The sequence below is a fragment of the Notothenia rossii genome (assembly GCF_949606895.1).
Source record: "Notothenia rossii genome assembly, chromosome: 6".
Classification (NCBI taxonomy): domain Eukaryota; kingdom Metazoa; phylum Chordata; class Actinopteri; order Perciformes; family Nototheniidae; genus Notothenia; species Notothenia rossii.
In genome coordinates this window covers 78,913,652-78,939,030 of record NC_136909.1, presented here as the reverse complement: position 1 = coordinate 78,939,030, position 25,379 = coordinate 78,913,652, and the positions used below count along the sequence as shown (strand labels likewise).

Here is a 25,379-nt window from a genome sequence, read left to right as displayed (position 1 = left end):
TTACACTGGTCATTCTGTCTCATTGGGTTTAAGCTTTCCTTCTTCAGTTGTTTGAAACTATAAGGCTGTTGTTATTCTTCCCATATTATTTATCCCATGAAACCAAAGTAAACAAAGTATTTATACTGTTGCTTAATACTTTGCCTTCCCTACAGTAATTGTGCCACTCAGCCCCAAGCTCATTGGTTAATGAGCTTTAAAGTAATAAATGACAAATAACAAATTTTCATTGCTTATGAACGTACATTTGTAAAGCCTACCAACTGTCACAAGACAAGCTGTGATTCTAAAAATCAGTATGAAAAATGCATGAACATTAAAGCATGTAAACATTGTAGTGTGAACCTAGACATGTCAGATTTAAGAAGAAAACAGCGTTAAATAATTCTAGTAATTCTCCGTTAGAATAAAAACAAAGACCTGTCATTAGTCTTGATTTAGACTTTATTCAAAATGTTGATAAACTTGATACTCTTGATCAATCAGGCGTGAAATAACCAATACTGTAATGATAACAAAAAACGCTCACTGAAACAGATGTACTCAAAGCTAACCTGACCGAGATGTTCAGTGATTTACAGGAAGTGTTGCATTAAACAGGAAGTCGTGTTATTTGATCGGAAGGTGGCGGGCTGCACTACGCCTCTGAGGTTTTAGTTTTTCGTACGGAGTGTAAGAACTCCTTGCTAGCAGCTACTTCATTTAGTGGTTTTGGTCCTGAAGACAGAGGCCTTAGAGCTGGAAGAGTTCAATTTGGTCCCTTAGCCAGACGCCTGAATGCACCTTATGGAGAACCGCCATCACACACATCATGCTGCAGTTTGTCAAATGAAGTGGAATGTCTTTTTGGGAATGTCCAGTCATCGTTTGCCTTCAAAACCTTTCTTTTTGTTGCTGTAAACAACAACAACAACAACCTGTAGGCTTTAGACTGTAATACAATACGTTTAGGGGAATATACAGCACCAGTGCATCATGGTATTTACAGATAACCCTTCATGTGTAAAAATAAAATAAAATAAAGAAGGGTAAATCCAGTGATATCTTGGCTTGTAAACTGCCCCTTTGACAGCTTGGTGATTAGTAAGGCCTTTACAGTGTGTTGCTCTGACAGTCAGTGGTCATCAAAACGCAGAACATGGGGTACTTCACATTCTAAACCATCATCAGATGCCACAGTAATACACACAGCAGAATCACAATTATATTTACAGCATTTGGAAGTTCGTACCTTTCTACAAATGAGCCCTTGGTTCGTCTTTCAAAAGCGGGACACATTTTCTATTGAACTTCTCCAAAACAGACTGAAGGAGGAAGACAGAGATCGAAGTCAGGGGGATTCAAGAATCAGTCATTTGTTCAATTTGAGGAGCGAAGGCCCGGGAGTGACCAGAGGTACAGTATATTTCCTGCATAGTCAAACCTCCGTTCATAGAGGTTTGGAGAAAACTAAATCAACTTACCATGAATGAATCCTGAGGAAGCCGTTCTCTTGGCTCTAAAATCATAGTATGTATAATAATAGAAAACTTAGTTCAATTCTGTTCTCAAAATTCCCCCGACCCTCCTGAACGTGATGAGATGTGGCTTCATGGGAAAGCTGCTTGTTTAATGCTACAAAAGTGTATAAATAGAAATAGAACAACACTTAGATTCTGACTCAACTCGATATCAAGGCTCAGTTTAAAAAGATACACACGCTATTTAAAAAAACGAGGATTTCATTTAGACATTTTGTTCTTAAAGGCACAGGGTGTGTTTATAGTAAGCCATTTTGTGCACTCAGTGTTCTGTACATATTTCTCCAATGTGGCCACTCCCGGGCTGTTTAATAATGCTGTGTCTTTACAGGCCTAGCCAATCAGAGAGGTCCTTTTGAGTTTTGAACGTAGAAAAGATTCCATGTTTGCTCTATCGGACTTCCAGTGTTTTTCTACCTGCTTGGCTAAAATCGTCAGGGCATTCTGGGAAGAAAACATACTTCTGATCCAGTATGCGAGCCGTCTCTAGAACACCAACGGTACTGCAGCATGGGTGACTTTAAAACACTCATAAAACAGCATATATGCAATACAAAACCAGCATTAGGCTGATACTGGGAGAAAAGAAATATTTACAAACAAGGCATACGGTTGTTTTTTTTGTTCAACATTTTAAGGGTACATGCATGCATGATTCTCAAGTCAACAAATCTAAAAGCGTGATCGCACAACTCTGAAACTGACATGGAATGTATGTCCTGCTGGTAGCTAAGGTAAGGTCAAGTCTCTTCATATTAAATTACCTATAAAAATATATATATAAATAAAAAGGTGAGGGTATTGTGTTGCGAAAGCTGCAGCAGCGGTCAACGTTTAGCTGCACCGACAGAACTAGAGAAGAAGGTAACAAAGGGGAGAGAGGAGCACCAGAGGATGCTGGGAATGTTCAGAACTCCAGAGTGTTCCCAAATGGGACAAGGCAGTGTGTTGGACTGGGGGGGGGGGGCGGGACATCGTAGACCTGCTGCCACGCTGTTCAGGTTCTAGAGCTCAGGCTGCGTCCAAAATCACTCACTGCTCACCGACTGACTTTCATTTCCATGTGCCTCAGAATGTAGTCGGGATTCATGGACTCAAAAGTATCCCACAATGCATCGTGAAAATAAGACATTGCTAATACAATTTTATATTATAACATTTGAAGTGGCCGCTGAGTATTTTCTACAAATGCTAAAAGGTGTGCCTTATGTGAGTAGTAACTTGGCATTACCAAACTTGAAGTATTGGAGCTAAAATTCTCCAACCTAATATGATTGTTTTTGATGGTTTAATTGTTATTTTTCTCATTAACTCTTATCTTAATCATTTCACTTTTTTTTAACGTTCTGCATCAAACATGCTGGATGAGGAAAAAACACCCAAATATGTTTTTGTACTTGTGTTTCCACGGATCTCTAAAAAGCTTTTATAGAAAGACTATATCGAGTATTTTCAGTGGGAGTGTGTTTACATATGTGAGGCTTGTGGTGCAGTGGGTTGTGCATTGGTGTTGGGATCAGGGGGTCACAGGTTCAAACCCCACTGCAGTCAGCATGTCGTTGTGTCCCTGAGACACTTCACCCCAAATTGCTCCTGTGGGGATTGTCCACAGTATTGAGTATGTAAGTCACTTTGGATAAAAGCGTCTAACAAGTGACATGTAATGTAATCTAATAACATATAGTGAGCGAGTGAATCATTTTGGACACAGCCTCTGCTCTAGAACAAAGACACAGCGGGGTTCTAAGTGATAGAACCCTTTTTAAAACTTAGATTAAAAGGCAGCCATGTTCTAAACCCTCCAGGAGTTTTAGGCTAAAAATCTGTCTAAGCGTTCTGAACCTCTCTAGATTGTACGGGATGAGCTATGAACACAGCAGACCATTTCATACAGCTCCTACAAGAGGAACTCTTTCTCCAGCTCGAAGACGGAGGGCCGCCCCGGGGAGCTCTGGATGCGGCAGAGCGGCACCGTGCAGTCTCGTTTCTGGCCCTCCGTGTCCATGTCCAGCAGCGAGCAGCCCATCCCCACGTCGGAGGACAGCACCACGCTTATGTTTTTAGCCGCCTTCTCCCCGGAGTAGTGGCCCAGGGAGTAGCTCTTGTTGCGCCCCCGCAGCAGGGCCCAGGCATGGGGTTTGGCCCTGAAGGACACCGGCCGGGGTCTGGAGAACGCCTCCCCTTTAGAGGGCTTCTCTGAAACCTCCTTCTCTTTCTGCTGCTTCTTCTGCGTGGAAGGAGGAGGCAGAGTGGCTGGACACAGAAGGAGGAGATACATTTGAGCATACATTCTATATTTTAAGGCCATACACACACACATGCTTATTTCCCTTGAGCTTCCCCGTGTTCTGTGATACTCACTATTGTGGTTGGTGGAGTATTTCTTCCTGCGCAGACGTGGCCCTGTGTTGTTGTTGTTGCTCTGCTCTGTCGGCTGGCTTTTGGTTTGCACTGGTGTCTGTGTGTTAGCTGCAGTCCTGTCATTCTGGCCTTCTGTAGGAACTGCTGTGATGGGCCCGGGTGTCTCTGTGTGATGATTGGCCGCCACAGGCTCCACCTTCCCCGGGCTGGTCTTCACCGCAGCCGCCTCCTGTGGCTGGCCGAGACACTTGTTGGAGTTGCATTCCATAATGGCCGACATGGAGATGAGATTGACCGGCTGAGCGGCGGCGGGGTTTGACGATGCCTCGTTTTTCTGGGGTCGTCCGCTCGGTGGCGAGGTGCTGCGGCGGAACCGCGTGGCCCGCTGAAAAAGCCCCTCCTTCTTCTTCTTCTCTTTCTCCTCGCGCTGGGGCTCGCAGTCCTCCACGGGAGCCGAGTTCTTGAGCGCTTCTCTGATGTCATAACCGAGCACCACTGAAGCCAGCAGCGCGCCGCAGCCGTAAAGCGCCGAGTCGGTCTTACGGCGCGTCGATGCCCGCTTCAGGCTGTTGGTGGGGGTGAGCTGGGGGGTGGTGGAGCTGGACGAGGTGGAGGTGGTGGTGTACGGGTCGTCCGGGGTGTCCGGAGCGCCGCCCTGACCTGCTGTACCGATCCCAGAATCCCCCGACCCACAATGCCCGGCGGGGCTCTGAGGCTGCTGCTCGTCCCTCCACATAGGTAGATCAATGTACACCTGGTTGGGGAACTTGAGCTGCTTTGGCTTGGAGCTGTCAGGAGAATCCTGGGAGAAGGCCTCGTCTTTACCGCCGCCCGCTGGACACAGAAAGAGGAAATCAGTTATAAAGTAGATATGATATGATATATTCTCAAAACCCCTTGTTTCAAAGACATGCAGTACGTATCAATATCCTTGGGAATACTGATTGCATTGCATACATGTGTTTTCCCCTGTTTAGGAATATCTTACGGCAGAGTAGATAGAGTTCCCTGCCACTTAACAACACATTCATGAATTGTGTTTGTCTGATAAACCTCAAAAACATGTAAAGTAAACTAAAAGTAAACAAACACTTAGATTTTTAAATATGTTCAGTCAACAGTTATTATTCACTTGAGGCATTTTAAAATGCACATCATCACAATAGATTTCCAGCGGACCTTGTTCAGTAAACAGGGCGGCGAGGGGGACAGACTTCTGGGATTTGACCAGGCTGGTGGACCAGGGGTTACTGCCGTCTGACAGAGGGCGCACTCTGAAAACAATTTGGACAAGAAAACATGAACATTTGAAAATGTTGACTTGTATTAGCCTCTTGCTTGTGGTACGACGTTACCTTGTATTGTATATTTCTGTGTAAAAGAAAAAACATATCACTTCCTAACTTAACATTTAGACATGAGGATGTTATACTGTTTAGGGTCAGGAGCCAACAATGTGTGTACACTGTACCTCTCGGCAGCAGCAGGCCTCTCTTTGCTCTGGACTGAACTGGGGCCCCAGGTTCTTCCTTTCTTCTTGATTCCCTTTCTCACATCCTCAAACTCCTCCGGCCTGAAGGGGGTGCTGCGGCCCCATGTACGGTTGCTCTCATCTTGAGTTACTGTAAACACAGGACCATAAATGTTACCATAAACGAAAAACTACTGAAGGAAGATATCAGAAACCCCAGCCATGGCAGGAAATCCGTTTGTGATTTATCTCACTGCAAATATGTTGCAAAGATAAGTTAAAAAGTCTGAATACGCCAATCTCTCTTCAAAGTGGAGGGATTGAATGCCATTCTACACTTGATTGATATACTCTTTTAATTATTAACAGAGTTTAATTCAGGGAAGATTCAGATTTGTTGTGTATTAATTTAAGAACTTTTAAAAGCAAAGAGCTGAAGACACCAAAACCCCAAACGCTGTTGTTATAAAAGCTTTTTATAGCTGCGGGTTAGTCATTGTGAAAGTGTGAGTGAAAGATGGTCCACCAAAGATTTCCGGGCAACAGACTCGGGCCAGTACATACCAGTATGTTTAAAAAAAAAGGGCCAATTATTTTATTCCAACCAAATAATATAAAAAGATTAAAGAACAAATATGAAAGCTGACGGCCCAAGTCTGTGGCAATAACCTCATCATTAGAGTACCTGTGGAACAATTTTAAACAGCAGCAAAAACACCAAAGTTCTGTTAAAAGGATCACATCAGGGAAACCTTGTCAATCATCACATACAGTCCCAGTGAAAGCTGTTAGGCCTCAAACCCTACTGTCAGTGAGCCGAGCATCACATGCAGCGCTTGGTGCTGTTAGCCATACGCTCTGCATGTGGTTAGCCAATAGCTTGCCTTTCCTCCTGAGCCCGCAGGAAGTTGTGAGCTCGCTGGTCAGATCAACTTCCTGTTGGTAAACATACAAACTGTCCTTTCGCATGTGGGACGTCACTGAGGAGGAAAACATGCATGTTACCTCTGACCAACTTCAAGGATTCAAGGCTTTAATTGTCCTTTGCCCATAGCTACAGTGTAGTTATGACAAATACATTCTTAGGTCACAGGCCAACAATAACTATCCAATGTTTGACTAAGCTAGGAGCCTACCTCAAAATGCACTGTGAAACACAACATGAGGTAAAGATTAGTTAAACAGAAGAAGGTCTGTGAATTGTGGCTAATCATAACAAACACAGTCTAAAGACCAGCATCAACCATTAATGCTCAAGAGGAATTTGTTCCAGTTATTGTAAGGGCGTTGGTGCGAGACTAACAACATCATCCAACTGTTCAAACAACTGGCTGACAACTTGTGGCTCTGGAGCTTTTGTTCACAGGGCTCTAGCCATTGTGACACGGTTCCCATTTTCCCAGTTCACATGGCACTCTCAGAGAGCTGATGTGATTTATTAAGAACACTAACATGTGTTTAATAAAACACTGATTTGACTTAATCCAGCTGGAGGAGAAGATCAGACCTCACACTGAGGTAAACAACAGACTTACGCTGAATGGCTCGTAGGCGGGGGATGAGGGTGGGACTGCTGGGGGGAGAGGTGCTGGCGCTGTGAAGGCTGCGCCTCTTGTCCATGGAGGGCGACGCCTGCACCGTGATCTTATGCTGGAAGTCTGGAAAGCCAAAATGCACAAGCACATATGGTCATTAAAATCGCAGAACACTCTAAGTAAAATGTTTGCACAATCCAAATGTTGCACCACTGGCGCACAAATGCTATCCAAATGTGGGGACGGGGACGGGGAGGGTGCGGTGCCCCCACAAATAAAATCAAATTATGTGGGAAACACTGCATACTATAAGGATTTGAGATAATTAAAAAACACCCCAGAATTATCAAAACAGTGGAATGGTCTCTAACTTTGTATCAATAGGCGCTTTCACACCGGAGTACTTTTCCCAGGAATAGTTCCGAAAGTTCCTGGGGTTTTTTGCGTTCACACCAAAAAGATCTGGAGCTAGAACTTTTTGTATTGAACCTTTCCACCCCTTTTCAGTCCCTGCTAGAGAGGTGGTACTTTCCAGGGGAGGAAAAGGTTCCAATTTCTGATTGGCTGGGCGGATTGCAAACCACGCCCCGTAAAACTCGGAAACGTTTTTGTGAAGCCGCCATTTTATTTGCTGGCATTAGCATTAGCATTAGCCCAGCGCAAATAAAAGTACTTGGGTGTGAAAGCGCCTAATGTCTGGAAATGAAGGAATAATAAAATAATGAATAAAACCTGGTCAAGACAACTCTCCGCTCACCTGAGGGCAGGCTGATGCGGTTTCCATCCTTCAGTTTGAGGCGGGAACGTTTGAATTTGCCTTTCCTCTTCTTCACGTTGGGCTTATCTTTGTTGAGCTGGAAGATGAGGATGTTGAGCTCTCTCTCCAGCACGTTGATCTCCCGCTCCGCCAGCTGCTGCTCCCGTCTCTTCAGCAGCTCCTCCTGAGACTTCTGCTGGAGGGCGGCCCTCGTCAGCTCCTCTTCTCTGGAACGTAGCTCCTGGAGGAACCAGGTGTTAAGACACATAATGGTTAGAGAGAGAGAGGCACACAGGCTTCTGTTGTTATGGGTACACCGACACACTGACAGGCCCAGGGAAACAGTTGTTTATGTTTCAGGACGATGGGCATCAGTTTATGTTATCTACAACTGAACACAAAGACAGACTATTTTCAGCTCGTGAGCCCTGTTACAGGTTACAACAGATGGGTAGAGTCTTTAAAACAGAGGCAGTCACGTTGCATGTAGGGATGCCTGCCAGCGATTATTCAAATATTCGTTACAGTCTCCATAATCGAAAATTATTTTTAAAATTCGATTTTATTTATATGCGGGGGTGCGGGTGCGTCGAACAATCGATTATTATTCGCCAGGTCTGTCCGATTTTCGATTTTGATCATGGTCAGTTTCTGGCATCCCTAGTTGCATGATGGGTAATGTAGGTGTAAAAAAAAGTCATGCACAAAAAAACCACTTTATGTCTGGTTCTACTACAGTGGAGTGCTCTTTTGATTTATTTGAAATCATATTTACATTGTTTACACAGAGAGAGTACCGTATGGATCCAGAAAGTATTTTAAAGCCCACTCTGGATTATTATTAAACTGTGAGGTACTTAGTCATGTTTATGTTTGATGTGTGCTCCTTGTCAAATTTTTGAATAAAAAGTAGTTTTCCTAACGTCCATACATGGCCACGTGGATATTCAGGTTTGCAAATATTCCCACAAAACGAGAAAAGCTCTTGCAGACAGACGGCTGTGAGACGGGCGTGAGTGTTAGCTGACTGCTCGATAACTCCCTCGATAACATGTCGGTTTCAGGAGATTACTGCCTGCTGTTTCAGGCCGTGTTACAAAGCTAACCAGTCTCGTCTCCTCCCATGGCTTACTCTTTCTTTATTCCCTCCATTTTCCTTTGAATTGCTCTCAGCTGAGTTATAATAATCCTTACTGGATGACTTCCATAAAGCAGCTTTACAGTGAAGCCACCCACCTAGAAAACAGTGTGACGTTTACAGGAAATGTGCTGATGTAGTGGATACAACAACATGAAATATTATGGAACTTGCGATGGGAAGATGTTGATTAGGCCTAAAGTTATTTAGTTATTTATTCCCTTAATTCTTGGAAATCTTTAAAAAGGTTTTTATGTCATTGTGAGGCACATAACTCTATCAGTGTTAAAGGTCCCATGTCATGCTTTTCTGGTTATTACCCGTCCCCTTGTGTGTTATGAAGTTTTTTATGCATGTAAACGGTCTGCGAGTCAAAAACCTCAAAGTACACCCTGTAGCGAGTAAAACTCTAACACAGAAAAGACCTGTCTATGCTGCCCCAGAACGCCTCGTTGGAGATTTTTTTTTTCAATTTTTTTCTTCCGGGAACTAAGTGACGTAAAGACGACTGGTCGAAATGGACCAATCCGTGGAGCCGTTACGTCCAGGATTGTCCACGGACTTCCTCACACACACACTCAATCTTTTCTCAGCTGCAGCTCCGCCGATTTCTCCTCCGTGAGACGGAGCGAGGCTGTGAGTCGCTGTGTGTTCGGGATGGTTTCGCTGTGTCTCGTTGTCTCGCAGACGGCCACTGGGCTCATAGGGAGGGGGGGGGGGGCAGGAGCTCCAACAAGCCGTTTAGGACAGAGAGTGAATACACATACAGAGATGCTGTATGAGAAACCAATGTGAGTTTGGAAAATTGCACAATGTAAATCTATTCTAGTAGACCTCATCAATGGAATTGTGACCAGTAGAAATGGCCATGACATGGGACCTTTAAGTGTTTAAGTAATAAGTGTAAGTTAGTGTTAAAACGGTGGTTTAGCATCAGGTAGAATACATACATTTATAATGCAAACACAATACAAATGATTAAATATACGCCACAAAGTAATTATTTTAAAACAAAAAACTACACCTGTAGAGTTTTCCGTATCTGTGTCATTCAGTTGACCATGCGTTGATCCAGCTCTGTGTGCTGATCCTGCTGTTTTCTACAAACACTCATTAACCCCCCCCTCTTTAATCCAGCGATGGGGTATTTAAACAGGAGGCAGATTAAGGTCTTAACAAGGGGAAGTACGCCAAAGCACCTTGGCCATTAATCACTTGTTTTTATAAATGGCGATTAGCTTTTCCACTGAAAGTAACCAATTAATGCTTTTAGTCCGTTAAAAGCTGTCCCAGGGAACTCTGCATGGTTAGACTAAATGGTTATGATGGATCGTTCAACATGTAGAGAAAGTACAATAGGGATAGGTTTCTATGGTGTAATGTCTACCTTCTCTTTGGTCCTGAGCTCATCAAACATCTCCTGGATCTCCACCCGCCAGTCGTCCTGCATGCTGTGGAAGGAGTCCTGCGGCATTGTGGCCATCACCGCCTCCTCGATGGCCGACAGCTGCTCCAGGATGCAGGAGAAGGAGGGACGCACGTGGGGGTCTTGGTCCCAGCATTCTGGACACAAACAATGCAATGAAGAGATTGACACATGTGTTTTTCCAGTAATGGGATATTCCCAAATAGACCTGGAGGCAAGCTCTGACAGTTATTGACTAAGAATATGCCTAAGAATAAGAAGTCTACCCAAAATCTGTAAAGGAAACATTTGACCCAACATCCCACACATATTGACTAATGAAAAACTAGTAGAATAATTGAATTGAAAGCAAATGAGCCCTGTGTGTACAGCTACCTTAATGTATAAACAATAAGTAATAGAAACAGGCTAGTTTAATGGCTGTCCAATGTTTTTACAAGTATAACTAAAGACAAGGCCGATTTTATGTTTTATTGATAGTAATATGGTTAATTAAGGGATAATGTTTTTATCTATAGACTTGTGTACTGAGAAAAATACATTTTTGATGAATATGAAACTTTGTTTTCAACGTATAAAAACGTATCTATACATTATAATCCTCATGCAGTCTGCAAGTGTGAAATTCAAATAAAACAATAAACAAAATATATTTGAAATTCTTTTTTCTAACGTATTTACCTTCCATTAGCTTGGCGAAGGGTTCTGGGCAGGTGGAGGGGATTGGTAGCGTTAATTTATTGACCGCCACACCGTAGGCAACAGCAAGGCCGTCTATCCCGCGATACGGCACCTCCCCTGTCAACAGCTCCCACAGCAAGACTCCATAGCTGGATGACGCACAGACAAAGGAAGGAAAAGGTGAGTAAAGGAGAGAGGGAGGGATATTAAACAAAATGAATTGGTAATAATGTCAGGCAAATGACTAACAGAAGGTATTTTTATTCTGAAGTATGCTCTCTCATACCTCCAGACGTCACTGCCTTTGGAGAAGAGCGATGACTTGATGACCTCGGGGGCCATCCAGGAGTACGTGCCTGCAGCTGACATTTTTGTGGTTCTGTGCCACTCCCTGGCAAGGCCGAAATCTGTGATCTTCAAGGTCTTCCTCCCGATGTCGTCATTCTCAATCGTTTCAAATAATAAAACTGAAAAGAGAGAGGTGTACGTTAGGGAGGGGCCGTGGAAGAGACTGGGAGTGGGAAGGAGGCAGAAAGGGAAGATAAAAAAAGATCAGATGAGGGCATAACAAGCGATGAGTGATGAGGATGGGAAAAGTGGAAAGACAGGATTGGGATGAAAGAGACACATGTGAGGGGGGTTAGAGGAGAAAGGAGAAAGGAGATACAAAGAGGGTGGGGGGGGGGCAGAGAGAAAGATGGCTGTGCAGGGTGAGGAGATGTGAGTGGATCTGGAAAAGGGTCAACACAGGTATGCAGGTCGTTTATTACTGTAGAAACAGAAGGTTGACAGCGCCACAAAGCACCTGTCCTCCGGTCCTAAAACTGATCAACACATTGAAGACAGCCGGAGCCCTCCAGAGCTGCCGTAACACTATCCTTTGAGCTTTGTCACAGCGAAGCTACACACATTGACGACGTGCAAAGTCAAGTTTTATTCAGCAATAATATTACAGCCACATCATGTAAGAGTTCCTGTTATGTGTTAAACCTAGAGATGTCCCGATCCGATCACGTGATCGGGGATCGGAGCCGATCACGTGATTTTCAAAAGATCAGAATCGGGAGAAAAAAAATCGGGGATCGGGATTTTTTTTTTTTTTTTTTTTTAAATGTTGTATTCAATGTTACAAAACAAAAATGACCATGTTCAAGTCTTAAAGTCATCCTGAGGCCTTAGTTTGGTTTCAAATTACACAACATCATGTATGTGTTGCTTCTTTGGGGCTTGTCTTCATAGACCTGGTTGCTTATTTCTCTCCAATCTGGCAACAGAGTGGGCAGGGCGCAGTGTCTAATTGTAGCACTAAGCTAACGAGTACTGATAAGCTTTATTTTGTTTTGATCCAATGCTGCACAACTGAACTGATCCAATGCTGCTGTGAAAGAAAGAAGCTATATCCATGTTGGATAGAATATCCAATTTAAATAAAAAAATAACCTTAAGGGACAACTTGAATGCTTTTTTTTCTCTTAATGCATTGCATAAAGATCGAATCGGGAAAAATCGGTCTCGGCAAATTGTCAAAATCAAATGATCGGATCGGGAGCAAAAAAAGGTGATCGGGACATTCCTAGTTAAACCCCCTTTGTGTTCTCATGTAAACAGCTGTATATGATTTTAGACCAGTTTTAACTCGGTTGGATACACATCACTGCATTTAGTCATGATACAGCATTATATATTATACAAGTAACATTTCATTTAACTGATGCTTTTATCCAGCGGTATATAATAAGGCAACCATTAAGATACAAACTCAGAACAGCTAGAAACCTGCATTAACTTCAAATAAACAATGACGGGCGGCCTAACTAATAAGTCAATGTCATAATGAATTACGGAAGAGTGAATATTAAGCTTCCACGTAGAAGAAAGCAAGACACAAAGGAACTTGTGCCACCCACGACTAGGCGAAGAGTGGGTAGTATAAATATTGTTTCAATGTCCAATGTTTCTTTTCAATAACAATAAACTCTCTTCTCTCTGTGTGCTGACACAACAGCCACATATATCCTTTATATCTCTATGACAAAAAAAAAAAATCCCTTCCATGAAGGGGTGCATCACAGCCTCAACACTCTTGGATTTTGTTAATCCTCTTGGTATTATTTTCAGCATTTGTTATTTCCTCTGCCAAGATCTCCTTACGTTACAAACCGTCTCCTTTCATTATTTACAAGCAGACCTAACACTTCAGGTCAATTGGATCTCGTCCTATCAGCTGTGTTGTGTGCAAAGCTAGCAGAAAAACTTCAACTTGAGAGACTCAAGAGGCACTCAGTCAGGATTAAAACAAAGCTTGCTGACACATACACTCCCTTGGTAATATTCCCATGGGAAAAAAGAGGTGGAATGATAAAGATACATAGTGCAAGCACTGGAATAAACTTCCAAGGCATTCATACTGTATCACAAGGGATACTTGAACAAGTTTATCAGTTTAGAGGCTATTTGTTAACAGCTTTTAACAGAGGCGCTGTGAAGTGTGTGTCTGTGAATATGCTGTTGTTATCAATCACTGACCTTGGACTTCCTCCTCCACAACAGTACCAAACTAAAAGCTGCCAAAGCATACGCACAGACAAACTTTTTCTAAAATTCTTAATCACAGCCATACATCTACTTCTTTATTTAGCCATCTGTCACCCAGTTGGTACAGTATGGTTTACCTACTGTCAGATCTTGAATCCACACAAGACTCCTTGCATTAATAACACAACAATGGGTCAAGACTGGAACAGGACTAGTGAAAAGGTGTAGGAGGGGTAGTAAGGAGGGAGAAATTGGCATAGAGACCTAGAAACAGGCTCCACAGGGATATTTGTGTGTGACGAAAAGTAATAAACTTGTGCTGATTTCCAACTTTTCAGTACGACACCAAATACATCCCTGAACCTATGTCAGTGCTCGTTTTTTTCTACTATAAATATGTAAACCTCCACCTCCTTTGTAATAAAGCAGATCCACCTTTAAACAGTAACACATGCATGGAAAATTCCAACTTAGTGAAAACAAGTTGTTGTTGTTGTTGTTGTTGTTGTTGTTGACACATTAAAGACACTGTTTCAGATTGTGAAATGATTCCAGGCAGTATGTTAGCTGTAGTCTGACTGCGATGGGTCTCCACTAATCACAGTGGTTTTGGTGCCATTACTAGCCCGGGGCATGGAGGGGATCCTCTACCCAGGCTGCAACAATAGGAATTCCATTACAAACAGGTTTCACAACACCAATGATATACTTCTACTTCCTGTTGTCAAGTCCTCTCTCAGTGATTCCATAGATTCCTCCCAGCAGGCTCTGTAGGTTTAGAATCACTTATGATGGGTTGGTTACACAACCTAAAAGAACAGTGGTTTTGGTGTAACCCCGTCTGCGTTGATTGGCCTATAGAATATCATGCCAAATATTTTCTTTGTAGTGCCATGATACTTCGTGTCAGCCCTCTAGAAATGTATGATAAAAGACCTTCTCTACCTGACTCCATGCTGACGTGATGCTACAAAACCAGCTAGCTGTTTTGTTTGGCTACCGGAGTCTTAGCAGTGTTAGCATCAAAGCTAATAACAGATCTTCACTACATAGCCAATGCTTGTTTACCTGTGTCTAGGACTGCAACTCAGAGCTAAGCCAATGCACAACATTAGACTCTGGTATTATTGTGCTTCTATAGAGAATTCAAGGCCGGTTTGAAGAGAGAATGAACAGCACTCTCACTGTTACATGGAAGCAAATAGCCATAGGTTAAAGCAAATGCATAAAGGTGCCAACGTAGGACGAACAAATGATTTCTGATTCTGAAGCAACAAAAGCCTTAAAATTGTTGGTAAAATAGAGTATTTTTTAAAGTAACTTTAAGTGCATCTTTTGACCTAACTTGTCAATTGATGAAAAAGCTTATTATCTCTTTCATCCAGATTTGCAAGATAGGTTTAAGTTAAGTTTACTGGAATAAATGTAACGGTATGTAGCTGTCAATCACGTTATGATTATGTTCGATTATTAGGTTTGCCAGCTGAAAAAGTGAAAAGTGTTCTTTGATACCTGTTTAGTTTCAGTATGATTTAAGATCATTTTATCCATTGTATTTTGCATTTACAAATGTCTTGTGTTATTTTCCGTACTTTTCCCTCACTCTGTATTTTCTCATTCTTTTGAAAAGATAATGTTTTTTTTAGCTAATAACAGCTAGATGCAACTTGAGATGGATATGCCTCGAAGGCAGACCCCACCCTCGGTCCAGCCCCCATTTAATTCCCTTTTCCAACAGTGGATCTTCAGGCAGTCCCATCCTTCATGGGGAAACAGTGGGAAGATCAGAGGCAGAGCTGCTGCCTTCAAAGCAGATCCCACGCTTCTTCCCATTGCTTTCTACCCCTCGAGGTAAAACAGTAAAACAATACTCTTTTTGGGAAAACATGGCCATTTTTTTTAATCTTTAACAAACTAAAAGTACCTATATGTTAACGCCCTGCAACTCTGCGGCAGTTAGAATCCAACTAACCATAAATTATAAATGAAAGTGAAGAGCATGTTTAAAAAAAGGTTTTGGAAGATATTTGCACATTTGCAGTCAGTTACCCAATCAGAAGACAATACATCTCTTAACTCTTAAGTAAGTCATTTCCCTTTATAAAAGAAGTCAGCTGCATACTGTATGATACATATATCAAATAGGCACAGCTAAGAAAAGCAAGTCTTGTGTACTGAGGAATGAATTAAAAACAACCGAAACGCTAGTTAAAATGGTTAAACTACTTGTATCTTTAGCAACAGGCAGAGCTCTGGGAACTCCCTATGATATAACTTAAAAAACATACTTTAAAGTGGTATACTAATCTATTACTCATTTCAAATCAAAGCATGCATTCAGCATAACATTTAGTGGCATAACTAAGCATTGATGCAACATGGTCCGGAGTGATTCCTCCTAACTTGACGTGGCAGTATTTTGGTAACTGTGTCAACAGACTGAGCATGAGAGTAAGAGAGCTTCCTGTAGTAAGCAGAAACAAGGCTTCAAAACATTCCCCGACTGGTCCGTCTCTCCCGGCTGAAATGAGAGCGCCCCCAGGCATTCTGGTTGATGGGAAAGGATCAGAGCTAATGGCTGGCTAAATCCATCTATCATGGTCACGTCTCTCTGGGCCACTTGCTCTTTGTCCGGCCTCTTCCCCTGCTAGTTTAAGCCTGACCCATAAGTAAGCAAATGAAAACATGACAAATGTTAAAAGGTGTACAACCAGTACCTTTTGCTGTTGTAAGCATCTATCAATGTGCTAGAGAGCCACGGAGGGGATTGGTTGCTTTAGAAGGCAGCTATTCTCAGCTGTGGGCCCTTTTCCTTTTCACCCTGCCCTGCAACAATAGGTGCAGTCAGGGAGAGGTCATAAAAAACAGAGTGAAAGCATCTCCACTCCTCCTCTCTCCCCTCTGCCCATTCTCTGGTCAGAGAAAAGACAGGCAGTAACTGTCTGTGTGTCACCAGGGGTAATTGTGGGAAGCCTGAGAAAAGTTGCCCTGCAACACCTAGTCAAGCTTTGGTAATGCTTCCTCTTAAATTCAACTTATTACAGACGTAGAACAAGACAACGGAGAAATAACAGGAGGAAGATGACCCAGTAATAAAAAACAGGGTTTCCCCAACAGGGAAACACCAATATATAACACTTCAGTGTATTAATGCATAACGGTGCAGCAGTAGGGGAAATAAGCTAGCACTGCTATTAACCGATAGTAAGTGTCTCTCTATTCTCTTAATTTGGGCAAAATGTGTGTCTTAATTAGATTTGAATGTGCTTCATATATTAATGGAATCTGTATTAATTTTAGTGCATTGACAACATTTGCAATACAAATCTACAGAGTGATGGCTGAGTAAATAAAGGCCCTTGGAAGAGGGAGGGGAACACCGATGCAGCGTGATGAAGTCTAACAGTAGCTAAGATTGATGGGAGAATGCTGCTGCACACGCTCCAAACTGAACGCCGTACGGTTCAATAGCGCTTGGCACACATTCCTGACATACTATCGCTCGCAACAAGATGTGAAACTCCAAAGTTAATGTGGGTCAGGTTTCAGTGAGATTTCTTTTCTTATCTACTGCTCTATGAAAACGTCTACTCTTAGGGGGAGTGTTTGAATCAAAGTTGTAAGATTGCAAAGAAGGAAGGATCAATGGAAAGATGTAATGGATATGACTAGGATAACAAAACAAATTCCTTTAAAGGCTGCTTTCAGAATGTATATGTAATGTGTTGTGTCCATACTCTGCTGACATGCTATTGTATTTAGGGGAGAAGTTATTTACGAATTATCATAGCAATTCTAGTTTACTTCTCGAAGCTTGTCAAAATCGCAGTCTATGGTCAAAATAGCAAAAAGTTGAAAACATGGATCCACAACTTTGAGCATGCACTGTGACATCTGACATACATGTAGCCATTTTGGCAACATTTCAAAAACAAACTACATTACTAATACTTCTTTTAATGAATGAATATGATGATATACCCGACCCGTACAACAATATTAGTAACCAGTCATTTTTGGTCGACAATTGAGCTCTACGGCACACAGGAATTTGCTAATACTTTTTAGTATTCCATGTTGGGTTTAACTTGTTTAGTAAGTTTCATTCATATTTTTTTTTAAAGTTAAGTGTGCAACCATTTAAAGTTTAAAAATTGCATTAGCCAAAAAGTAGACATGAAAAATAACAAGGAGCAAGAGGGGCATAAAGGAACAACAGGAGAAAGGTAAGTAAGGGGAAAAATAACGAAGTAAGAAGGAAACCCCCTCAGTTTGTGGCAATAAAAGAGTACCGCTGCTCTCTGGGAGATTAAATATGAACGGAACAAAACAAAACGAGGGCTTTGAGACCCTCCGAGTCCTAGCCATTCTTCTAGCCACAGTAGCCTAGCAACCGCTGCTTGACCAGTCCATTGTGCAAACGTATGTTAAGCTTTTATCCCTCATTAGCAACATTCCTCCCTGCAGGCTGGGATTTTACAGATTAGGTTGAAAAACACAAAAGAGATTGGACAAATCTTGCTGACTTCCAACATATTACTTTACAGGCTAATCATTGATCAAATAGCTGTATGTTTTTACTGTGTGGAGCATGTGTAGACTGCAAGTTGATAAATGGCAGGCCGAGTGGTTGAGTGAAGGTGCAGAAGTGTAGATGTGTGTATGTACCTGTCTGTAGGCTGGTTAAGGAAAACACTAGAGAGAAACAACTTCATACCAAAATAGAAAAGACAGACAGCCAAGCCAACAAACATGCTGCTCATTAAATATTGAAAAGTGACAGATTACTGATAAACAAGCGCTTATTGCAATGTATCATTTTTCTTTTTACCGCCTGCGTAGATAATTCTCAGTCCTTTTATCTTTTCAGACTGACGCACACACAATGCCAAGAGAAGCAGACAACAGGCCCTAACCAGCAGATGCAACAACTTCTCTAAGCTGCATTATTCTAGGTTTTTACTGGGGAAACAACCCAGCACACCACAGGGTGCCATTTGTGTGTGTTTGTGTGTAGGAGAGTCTTTTGTGAACTCACTGCCCTGATTCAAAGCAAACACATGCAGCTTCTTTCATTCTTTCTTTATTTATCTGAGACCGTATATTGACTACAGAAACTCAGACTTCTGACCCTGGGACGAGCTACAACCTGCAACTAGGAACAATGTTGGTCGAATTGAACTTTGTTGTTCTAATTCTGTGGTTAACAGCTTAGCAGTAAAGACAAGAGTGAACTCATAAAAACGAATATGTATTCAACAAGCCTACAAACTTAAGGTACATTGTTGAGTTCCCAAGTTTGACTTAAAACTGCACAGAAATGCAATAAGCTGAGCATAATGGTCTCTCCTAAGCTTTATTTTAAGGTTTCCCTCTTTACCTAAAGCTTATGCCGTCTCTATGTCACAGTGAAGTGGCAGGACAAACACACTGACTTGTGTTCGCAGGCAGCACCGTGCCTGCTCGGGGGAGTTTGTTTGTGTATGTTCACCAAACATCCGATTAGCTTTAACAGTCTAAATGGTAATTAAATCCTTTCTCTCCATCTGCTGTAGACTGTAATTAACACAAATCTGCCATCTTAAATAAGACTATAGGGTTAGGCTCCTCCTCTGCACTGTTCATTACATGGCATCATACAGTATGTATATCAAATGTATTATTTTAAAGTAATACATAATAATACAATTATGTTAAAGTTTCATTTTAGAGAGTTAATCAGTTTGAATCTCACTGTATTCCAAATATATTCCTAATTATTTATATTAGGGTTTGGAAGGTGTTATTTGTTAGATCTATCAGAATTTACTTACTTCTTCTGTGAATATAAGCAGACTGTAAACACTGCATTCACTATCCCTACTGTTTATTAACTGAGAAGTTAAGAACCATGTGTTCAGGACATGTTGCAGCACATATAATCAGTGGGCATATGATATGTGTGTCCGAAGTGGGTGATCAAAACAGGATCCTCTATTGTAGCAGTGGTAGGATTTATTTTTCTTTTTCAAATCCAATCCAAATATCTTGATGGTGATTAAGGTCGGTGCACATTTCACATGTTTTAGCTCTACATTCACACATCGGCACTCAAAGCTAGAGATAAACAGACAGCGGGGTGATTCCCCACATGGCCCCAGGTTGATAAGTCCCTGATCACAAAGGGAGAAATAGTCTTTGGAGTCATATTTCACACATAAACACACCTGAGTTGAAGTGGGTAGCCTGTGTCAGTGGGTATATGACTCAGACTCTTTTTTCTCATCGAGTCCTACCCATTCATTATTCAGTCCTGGGAAACTAAAGTGTGCTGGCGTGTTGTCACTGAACAGTCCATGAAGGAACAAGCACAGAGCCGAGTTCTTACAACATGACTATTCAAAAGGGAGACAAACCTCAAGAGTCTCAATCTAATTTATCTTTCTCTAATTATAAACACTTGCATTAATTGTAAAACTATGCCTGGCATACACTCCTGGAGTGAAGGGTTTTCTCTATAATTAAACGTGGATAGTTTGTCTGCCTGACTTCTTTTTACCCTATGACCTCTGGTATTAGCTCTGGTTGGTCAAGCACATGGCCTGATAGTGTGGACTGAGTGTGTCTGACTATGTGTTTGGCAAATCACTGGCTTTATTTGAACAACATTTCAGCTTGGATTTGAGAGGGGGCTGGGAAGGTGTGTGTGTGTGTGTGTGTGTGTGTTTTAAAAGAGGAGAGGTTGAATGCAGGGAGGTGGGAGGCATCCCAGCTGAGCAAACTCTTTATTTCACATCCTCTTGATGGTATCCCCCACCACTTCATACACCCACACAGACCTTTTACACCTCTTAAATCCATCCTGAGTAAAGGGCAGTGCTGCAACAGCAGTGTTGTGAAATATGTGAATTTCAGCAGAAATATGTTTTCTAATAACATATGAGCATGGGGTAAATATTTCCAAATGCCCCAAGTCATTAGTATGATATTAAACAATCCTATCTGTGACAGGTTGACATGTAGAGTTTTTCTGAAAAGGAGTTATCCTTAAATAATTGCTATAGTTACCTAACACTAAAGGAAACTTAAGCAAACATGAACAAACTATTAATAGTTATAGTATGCCTAAAATAGGAAGGGATGCATGTGCAACAGGTGGATTCCCCCAATTAGGGCTTTCTTCTATAAGTAAATAGGTTATTCATCATGATTGATGTCACAAACACATACGATCAAGCACACTTTAATCTTGGCTTACTGTTGCAAGACTTCAGGTCACGGTGGATGATGGGTACCACGGCCTCCTCGTGTAGGTAGAGCATCCCGCGTGCAATCTGTACGGCCCAGTTAACCAGGATGTGTGGAGGGATGCGCCTTCCGGTCAACGCCCGGTTCAGTGTGCCGCCTCGGGCATACTCCATGACCAGGCACAGGTTAGGCTCCTCCAAACACACTCCTTCCAGTTTAATAATATTGGGGTGTTGCAGCATGGAGAAAAGTTTCCCTTCTTGTTTAACACCGCCCGCGGTGGCTGCTATGTCCTCATCAGGGTCTTGCCGAGCCGCTTTCACTGCGACCTCCTGATCTTTCCATGTGCCCCGGTAAACTTTGCCAAATCCACCCACGCCGATGATCTCCTCTAGTACCAGTTCACTGAAGGGGATATTGATGGGTGCGCTTGGGACTTCTCGTGTCCCCACAGACCCACTCGTAGTAGGTATACGGTAAATAGCCGGCTGGTAGGTGACATAGTTTGAGGGGAAAATCCCAACACGGTGGTTGATTTTACCCGTCCACCAACCCTCGTCCCCGGAGATCGCTGCGTCTTTGGACAGCACCTCCACCACGTCCCCTCGCCTGAGGCTGAGCTCGTCCTCACCGCTTGCCTCGTAGTCATACGCGGCCGTCCATAGGGAGCGGGTCGGGCACAGCGGAGCAGAGTGAGCCCACGCCCGGGCTGTGGGGCAGTCTGTCCAGGCATGTTCCCCTGTCTCACCGCCGCCGGGCCGCCCTTCACCGTTTGGGAAAGCGGCCTGCGAGACATCCATTTCTCGGTGGCCGTAGCGGCACCATAGGGTGCAGAGCTTTTAGAGCAAAACTTTAAAACGGTAAAATGTAACTTTTTGAAATCCTCATGCTGTCACATCTATGAGACTAGCTGATGAGAACAGAGGGGCATTCCCTTCAGAGGATCAAACCGTGTCCAAAGTCCTGTGGGAGAGAGCGTCCACAACCCTTATCCACGTCGCCACTCCGGTAAAAAAAAAAAGTATGAGGGTCAATAACTTGCTAGCGAGGTTTCTGGTTAGCCGAAATATGTTTCAGCTATTCTCAGCACTTAAAGTGTTGAACAGCAGTATAACGTTTGTAACTAACACCTCATGGCTTAAATCTCAAATAATCTATGCAATGAGAGATAAACTGGTCCACAGCATAGTCTCTGCTTCTCCTGAATGCTAACAAGCTAAGGCTAGCTCAGTACCGATGGAGCTAACGTTACCGCAGGTGCCGCAAGAGGTGCACCTGCACCGTCCACTCAGACCGGCGAAAGCGAGACTCCGAGAGGCAGGTTTCTCTCACAAAGTCACCAGCAAATCTCATCTAGTCAACGAATCCCGAAATATAAAGTTATCTTGCTCGTTTGAGGACTTTTACCACGTTTTTGAGCTGCTTTTGCTGGCGGGTTAGCTTAGCATAGGTCAGTCCACTGACTAGTTAGGCAGTTGAAAAAAGTTTTAAGATCGGTTATTCCAACGTTCGTCTGTTTGTCCTTCGGCGACTTGAAGAAAGACCAACGGTTGAACACCTAGAAAGAACCAAAAACATCCTGGACTTCAACGCAAGAATGTGGTAATACAAACTTGATTAGGAAAATCCATCAACTTTTATCAAAACAACCCCCCCACCGCAGTTGTCACCAGACGAAGTCGGACCCAGCATTGCTGTGCGGAGGATCAGGGGGACGCTGATGTTGCTGCTCACACTGCTGCCTGTGGGCCCTCTGATTGGTGGATTACAGGACACGTGACCGCAGCAGCAGTAGGGGGGAGGAGGGAGGAGCTACTATAGGAATGTGTGAGGAGAGCGCGCCTTCAGGGAAATTATGGGAATATCGGACTTTATAAAATGACAAACATATACACACACATACACCACACACACGAATGCACACACCAGCCATGTGAAAAAGAAAACAATTTCAAAGTGAAAATATAACTACTACCCCTACTACTAAAGCTATTTTGGCCGTCTATTGAGGTATCCTACACAAAGAATTTCACTCTGTTGTCAAGTGGCTCTCAGTATAACCCCCTCACACACTGTGACAAGAACAGTGCAGACCTACAGGAAGATGGACATGCTGCTAGACAAAGACAAAACAATCCTAATAAATAGATAAAGCATCAAACATAAAAATATACTAGGCATATGATGTACTACTGCTGATAATAATAATAATAATAATAATAATAATAATAATAATAATAATAATAATAATGCAATATAAAACCACTTTTATTCACTCCACCATTTGTTGTGCTTTACCTTGTAGCCCACGTATCATAGATGCTATCTGTTTTGTAGGCTTTCTTGTACTTTATGTGTATTCGTTCATTCTTTTATATTGGACTCGATCAGACAAAGACATGTATCTGCCTTTCCTTAGTTTATAGCCTAATATCGTGGTTTCATAATGAATTCGGCTGTTTCCTATGCATGTCATACATACACAACCTTAACCACAACAACAATAGGCTACATAGAAAAACAGTACACGTGTGCATGCGTACACTATATCCTAGTCAACACACAGTCAAGCTATTATTCACAGATTAGTATATGACAGAAAATGACAGATTTATACTGAAAACTGTCAGCGTGTGTCAGACAAACACTGAAGGTGTGATTCATATAATAGCAAAGGGTGGAGGGGGAGGAGGCGGAGGGGAGGGGAGGGGAGGCGGTCGGAGCTGCGCATCTGTGCTGGAGAGAGGAGAGGGAGAAGGAGAGAGACGAACAGGACAAGATGAGGACCGCGGCTGCAGCAATGGACGAATCGACAATGGGATGGGAAACTGCAGACGACAGGACACCACCGAGGAAGAGCGAAGAGGCATGAGAGAGAAGGATCAGGAGACGTGCTGCATCGCCCCAACATGGAGGCGTAGCGACAGTAGCATGCATTAAATGAGATCATACCATTGTAGCCTAGCAGCAGCATCATCCGTCCTTCCAGCCTGAGCGGAGGAGAGGAGGAGACAGCAGGAGAGATGGGCTCCCAGGTTGTGCAGACCCTGCGTCAGGGAGTGTGGGCATCTGTGACCGGGGGCTGGTACCACGACCCGGACCAGAATAAATTCAACAACTCCTGCCACCTCTATCTGTGGATATTCCTCCTGATGTTGCCCCTGTCTCTCCATCTGGTGAGTCTATTATGGGGGAACATGACGTTCAAGGCCTCTCAGGGGGTGTGAGATGTTCACGGTGCCATAGGTAGCGTTTTTTTCATGCGCGTTTTTATCCTGGATTATCCAACATCCCTCATTGTCTGGATGCTGCTATGGGGAAGTACTATAGGCTAAAAAACAGCACTGTCGCAGTATTTTCCTCTGCATGCAGGGAACGCATGGCTGCTCCTGGATGATGTGAGAGTCAGGAGGCACAACTGGTATTTACATCGTATACATATGATGGTGTGGATGAGAAATAGAGTTGCTGTTATGGGTCAAACAGTTTAACCTTAGCTGTGTAGTATGATGACAACAACAGCCATGTGTAGTACTAAGGGTGATGATCTGATTGCAGCTTGTCTGTTATTGTTTGTGACAATGATATACAATAACATTGTAATGGAACAATGTCAACCAGTTAACCTTTATTCTCCTTATCATAAAACAGATTATGTGTTTGCTCTCAATATCCCTGCTCTCATGTGTCAACAGAATAATCCATGGGCTAATTTGTATAGGAACTGTGGGCTACCCCAAATTGGATACCCATTTATGAAAGTTAGTGAGGCAAAGTAAGTTAATCTGGTGTGTTGCCACCATTAAAATGTTGTCACTGACACTTTTCAAAGTCTGTTTGAAAACACCCACTGCTTCCCGTGCATAAACAACACACGCTTTCTGAGAGAGGTGTTTCGAATTTCAAGTTTACAAGCAATTTTATCAGAAGGTCGCATGCAGCACTCAGCAAGTATTAATACCAAGTTGAATAACAAAGGAATGTAAGCACAAAAGACACTATGCATCTGTAACAGAAGATGAAAGTGTCTATTTTAAACACAGCAAGCATCTCTGTAGATCAGTATGACACATGTATGAGCATGATGCAGATACTGGGTCTTTAATCTTTCTGTTTTTTTCCCCATGGGCCATTCCTCCCTTGGGGATCAATAACCTTCATTAATCCACCAGTTAATCAAATTAGATCTTCTGTTTCACTGAGCATGTAATTCACTCCGGGAACTGTGATAAGCTATACCTTTTGCAGAAATCCACTAATAAGAAGAGAAGTGATGTTCAAACATTGTTTTAGTGGACATATGATGAAGCTCCTGTCTCCTTACCTCTCCACAGGCCCTGCCCCCTACCACCATGGCTTTGAGCATCTACTGCAGCTCCATCACCGTCTTCTTCATCCTCATCAAGGTGGCCAACTATCGGCTGCACCTGATGTTCGACGAGGGCGAGGGGGTGGTCCGCAGCAGCCTCTCTGATCTCAGCAAGGCTCCGGAGAAGAAGAGTAATGCCTCGGACTCCTGCCTGCCCACCAGCATCAGGTAAACCCTCACACTTATAATGCTGAAACTACTGTCCAGTCAGAGGGATCCTTTTAAGGGAGCTGAAATATTCTTTCACACTATTATAGACATCTGACTTTACCTCATATTGGAGGCTTTTGAGAAAGATATACAGCAACATACGTTCAACAAACCAATGTTTTCCCTTTGTATCTCAAGCTGCTCCCCTG

The 25,379-nt window shown here is 42.8% G+C and overlaps 2 protein-coding genes across 3 annotated transcripts in view; one reads left to right on the top strand and one right to left on the bottom strand.

The window, feature by feature from the left end:
* Positions 1-426: 426 nt before the first annotated feature.
* Positions 427-22,394, bottom strand: map3k21 (mitogen-activated protein kinase kinase kinase 21). Of its 2 annotated transcripts, XM_079691081.1 has the most exons (11): positions 20,662-22,394; positions 11,176-11,356; positions 10,890-11,038; positions 10,170-10,345; positions 7,645-7,885; positions 6,888-7,010; positions 6,237-6,332; positions 5,353-5,503; positions 5,061-5,155; positions 3,882-4,715; positions 427-3,773 (listed from the first exon to the last, which is right to left on the bottom strand). In XM_079691081.1, exons 1-11 carry the CDS (start codon positions 21,449-21,451, stop codon positions 3,418-3,420), a joined length of 3,192 nt encoding a protein of 1,063 aa, XP_079547207.1. In that variant the 5' UTR covers positions 21,452-22,394; the 3' UTR covers positions 427-3,417. The 2 variants fall into 2 exon arrangements, with proteins under 2 accessions (XP_079547207.1, XP_079547208.1); XM_079691082.1 differs by lacking the exon at positions 6,237-6,332 and having other exon boundaries at positions 20,662-22,393.
* Positions 22,395-23,379: 985 nt separating this feature from the next.
* The window catches only part of pcnx2 (pecanex 2), a 28,037-nt gene continuing 26,037 nt past the window's right edge, over positions 23,380-25,379 (top strand). The window contains exons 1-2 of the mRNA XM_079689790.1: positions 23,380-23,827; positions 24,986-25,188. Of these exons, the coding sequence (XP_079545916.1) occupies positions 23,675-23,827; positions 24,986-25,188 (356 nt within the window). The 5' untranslated portion in view covers positions 23,380-23,674. The remainder of the gene's footprint in view (positions 23,828-24,985; positions 25,189-25,379) is intronic.